The sequence below is a fragment of the Salvia miltiorrhiza genome, chromosome 4 (assembly GCF_028751815.1).
Source record: "Salvia miltiorrhiza cultivar Shanhuang (shh) chromosome 4, IMPLAD_Smil_shh, whole genome shotgun sequence".
Lineage (NCBI taxonomy): Eukaryota > Viridiplantae > Streptophyta > Magnoliopsida > Lamiales > Lamiaceae > Salvia > Salvia miltiorrhiza.
The window spans coordinates 19,920,679-19,924,013 of record NC_080390.1 but is presented as its reverse complement, the minus strand read 5'-3'; the positions used below and the strand labels follow the sequence as shown (position 1 = coordinate 19,924,013).

At 42.7% G+C, this 3,335-nt stretch overlaps 1 protein-coding gene across 1 annotated transcript; it reads right to left on the bottom strand.

Annotated features, from left to right (window-relative positions):
- Positions 1 to 1,297: 1,297 nt before the first annotated feature.
- Positions 1,298 to 2,356, bottom strand: LOC131023121 (uncharacterized). The gene is made up of 3 exons (XM_057952663.1): positions 2,322 to 2,356; positions 1,471 to 2,246; positions 1,298 to 1,329 (listed from the first exon to the last, which is right to left on the bottom strand). The coding sequence occupies exons 2-3, from the start codon at positions 2,243 to 2,245 to the stop codon at positions 1,298 to 1,300; spliced, it is 807 nt and encodes a 268-aa protein (XP_057808646.1). The 5' UTR covers position 2,246; positions 2,322 to 2,356.
- Positions 2,357 to 3,335: the final 979 nt, after the last annotated feature.

Sequence of the window (3,335 nt, the reverse complement as noted above, 5' to 3'; positions counted from 1 at the left end):
TGCTCGTCCCGTAATAATTATATTCTATGGCTGCTCCCATATATCGTGTTTCTTCCAAACACTCTTCTTGTTATACCATCCTAGTTACCTAGACATTCCTAATTCTTGTCGGATGTGGTAGGGTAATAGGATGTGATGAATAAAAATGCTTGATTTTGAACAAGACGAGCTCAAGTAATGGAATGATTCCATAATAGCCAGTGCTATTTCAAGGATAATGAAGAAGTTACAATCAAGGCAAGATCAAAAGCTAGAACAAAATCTAGAACAAAAACTGAGATATGATATGATAGAAATAAATCAATACTGGAGGTAGAAACAATCCACTAAGTGGAAAATGAATAAATTGTCCACTGTTAAAGCAAGGGGCAAGGATTTCCAACACAAACGGCTCAGGCTCAAACACAGTGGATCTGGAAAAATTTTCTCAATAGGAAATAGTTCATCTCCTGTTGGAGTTCAAATGGATGCAGAAAAATTTAAATACGACCAAGCTGGATAGGGACTCAATAAGTCTATTCTCATGACTACTCTAGCGATGAAACGCGCGGTCCCGGTGAAAGTACCTCTATTTCAAAGTACTATTGGTCAATAGTATCTATGCATCCCATGAAGTCTCCATAACACGTTCGTCCTATTAGGGTCGTGTCCCTAAATCGCGATGAAAACTCTAACTCTCGTCGTATTATCTCAACGGTTGGTTTCTCTGTTCCTTTTCTTCATCTTCTTCATCTTCTTCTCGGTTTATGCTTGGTTCCCTCTTCTTTTCGGAGGTATACTACAAAAGGAAAAAGAGTTATATAACTATCGATCTCTAAACTAACCGTTCGTCTTTACAAAATACAAATCCTCGTTTCTCATTTCACTTCTATATCTCATTTGTGATCTCAAAGTTCTCAAAACTCTCATCCAGTCTATTTCTCGTCTATCATCGTTCGAAATTCTCATCAATCTCTATTTCTCATTTTTCATCATGCATCAGCATCATCATCATTCTCAAAGCTCTGCTAAAGATAGTGAAACTCACTAATCATAAACATCTCTTGTATATATATATATATGGAAAATTGCCTCTCTCTCGAGGTCTTTTACAAAAGTAGGATCCTATATACAAAGGTCCTAACACTAAAATGATGCTTTAACTATACAAGCATCATAGGTACTAAACACCTATAGATATATACTATCTACACATACACACTATACTATACTGCTCTATCTATATATATATATACGCGCCTGCAAGCCATACGTAATCACTAGGCATCATCTCTCGAGATCCAGCTCATCGCCTCAATCAATACGGGCTGTCGTAGTCTGACTCATCCACTATCGGAGTATAGACAGGTGTCTCAGGAATAGGTATCCACGTATCAACTCCATCGGCCGTAGTCTGACGCTGCAGCGGCTGGGTCCAACCATAGCCGACCGTCATCTCTGGAGTCTCCTCATCGGGGTCCTCCTCATCACTATCGGAGCGTGCCGGCCGAGATCCTCCCTCCTGAGCGTCTCGGTACGGTGAATATAGAATCGAGTGCATGTACGTCTGAAAAGCCAAAGTGCCAAGCTCAGGCAGCGGGGCAACCCTCGGATATGGATCAGAAGGAACATGCTGCGTCTCAGACTCAGTAGAAACAATCAGCTGTGCCGACTCAGCAGGTGGCAATGGCAACGGTGTCGTCGCCGGTGTCAAATCCCAAGGCGGGAAATCAGCGCTGGGAGAAGGAATAAGTGATACAAACGCAAACGGATCACGCTCAATCCCAGGTGAGTACGGCTCGAAAACCATCGGCTCTGGATCATCAGACTCGAGAGAAACTGAAATCGGATCAGCTGGGGGTAGAGGTGCCATCAGAAACGGCTCCTCGAGAGGTGGAGGCACAACAACTAGCTCCCTTCCCTGGGCTGGTCCCTCAAGCTCTCCATACGGCGGTGAAGGCGGATCGCCATGAGCAAAATAACGGTGGCTCAGCGTCGCGATGAAGCCACTAAGGTCTCCGTACCTGATGCCCTCCAACCAGGTAGTATCTACGTACTGGGGCACTAAAGATGTCGCCCAGTCTCGCCACAAAGGTGGCAGTAGTGGAATCAAAAGCGTAATGGCCTCCGCGCCATCGATCCCATAGGGAATAGCCCTCCTCCATCGTCGGTGATAGTGTGCCAGAAGTTCACCCAAGGTGTCATCCTCGTCCGGGATATACTCCCTGAACCATCGCTGCATCGCTGTCTCGATATGACTCGGCATCCTGTAATATAAAACATCATATCCATTAGAAAATGGATGACGAAACTTACTTGGTACATCTCAATCAACAACATACTCGTCCTCGTTTGGTACGGTGGGGCATCGGCTATACTAGCCTCGACATTCCTCCTCATATTCCACATCAACTGCCTCATATCAGATTCCATCATCTCAAATAATTCCGTCATCAAAACAATTCATAACTCATTAGTAACCCAAACTCAGCTTTTAACAGAAAAGCAATAAGAAACAACATCAACCTCTTACCTCATTAAGCCGGAGGAGATGGGGTGCTGGGGTTTCGTTTCAAACTGACTCTCTCAAACTAGCCTAAGAATTCAAATTAGACTAGTACTCAAGTTAAAAAGATACCAGTAATCAAAGATTCAACTCAGTCAAGCAATAGACTCAGAGCAGATGACCTGCTCTGATACCACCCTGTCGCAGCCCGAAATCCCGACACTAGTGATAGTGGGGTACGAGTATCGATACGACTATTTTTAAAGAATAAAGGAATAGAAGAGTAGGTCGAACATCAAGCGGAAGCTCACATCAAAGCATGCTAAGGAAAATATTATTAATTGAACCCAAGGGTAAAATCGTCAACGTCGTTGTAACTTTTTAATTATCAGGAATTTCACGAACAAAAACAAGACAGGTATAGCTTATTTTTCATAAGGAAACATAATATGCAGAGTGTCGCAGCAAAAGGCGAACCGGTTACATGTATGGAGACACACAACCGTGAGTATATTACTTGATTCATATTCAAAGTAACTTCACATCAAGACTTTATCGATAAAAAGGAAATACGATAAAGCAAATACGTCATCTAACGATCCCCCACCAGCACCAGACCAATCTCACTCCTCGCTTAGCCTGCACATTTAGAAATACATGCAGGGCGTGAGTATATAATACTCAGTGGGCAAACGCCGAAAAACAAGAAAGGTGCTCTTAGAGCTATAAGTCTGAAGCTTGCCACATCACAGCAATACACAGAAATAAGTTAGTATCAATGAATCTGTGCATGCAGTTTTCATAATCAACATCATAAATAAGTAACTGCGCAGTTTAAACATTCATCATG

Bases quoted from the DNA above. Each gene is read 5' to 3' on its own strand.
- LOC131023121 (XM_057952663.1), bottom strand. From the start codon at position 2,245: ATGCCGAGTCATATCGAGACAGCGATGCAGCGATGGTTCAGGGAGTAT. The intron at 1,330-1,470 runs GTGATGAGGAGG...ATACTCCGATAG, and splicing joins TCGGCCGGCACGCTCCGATA to TGGATGAGTCAGACTACGAC.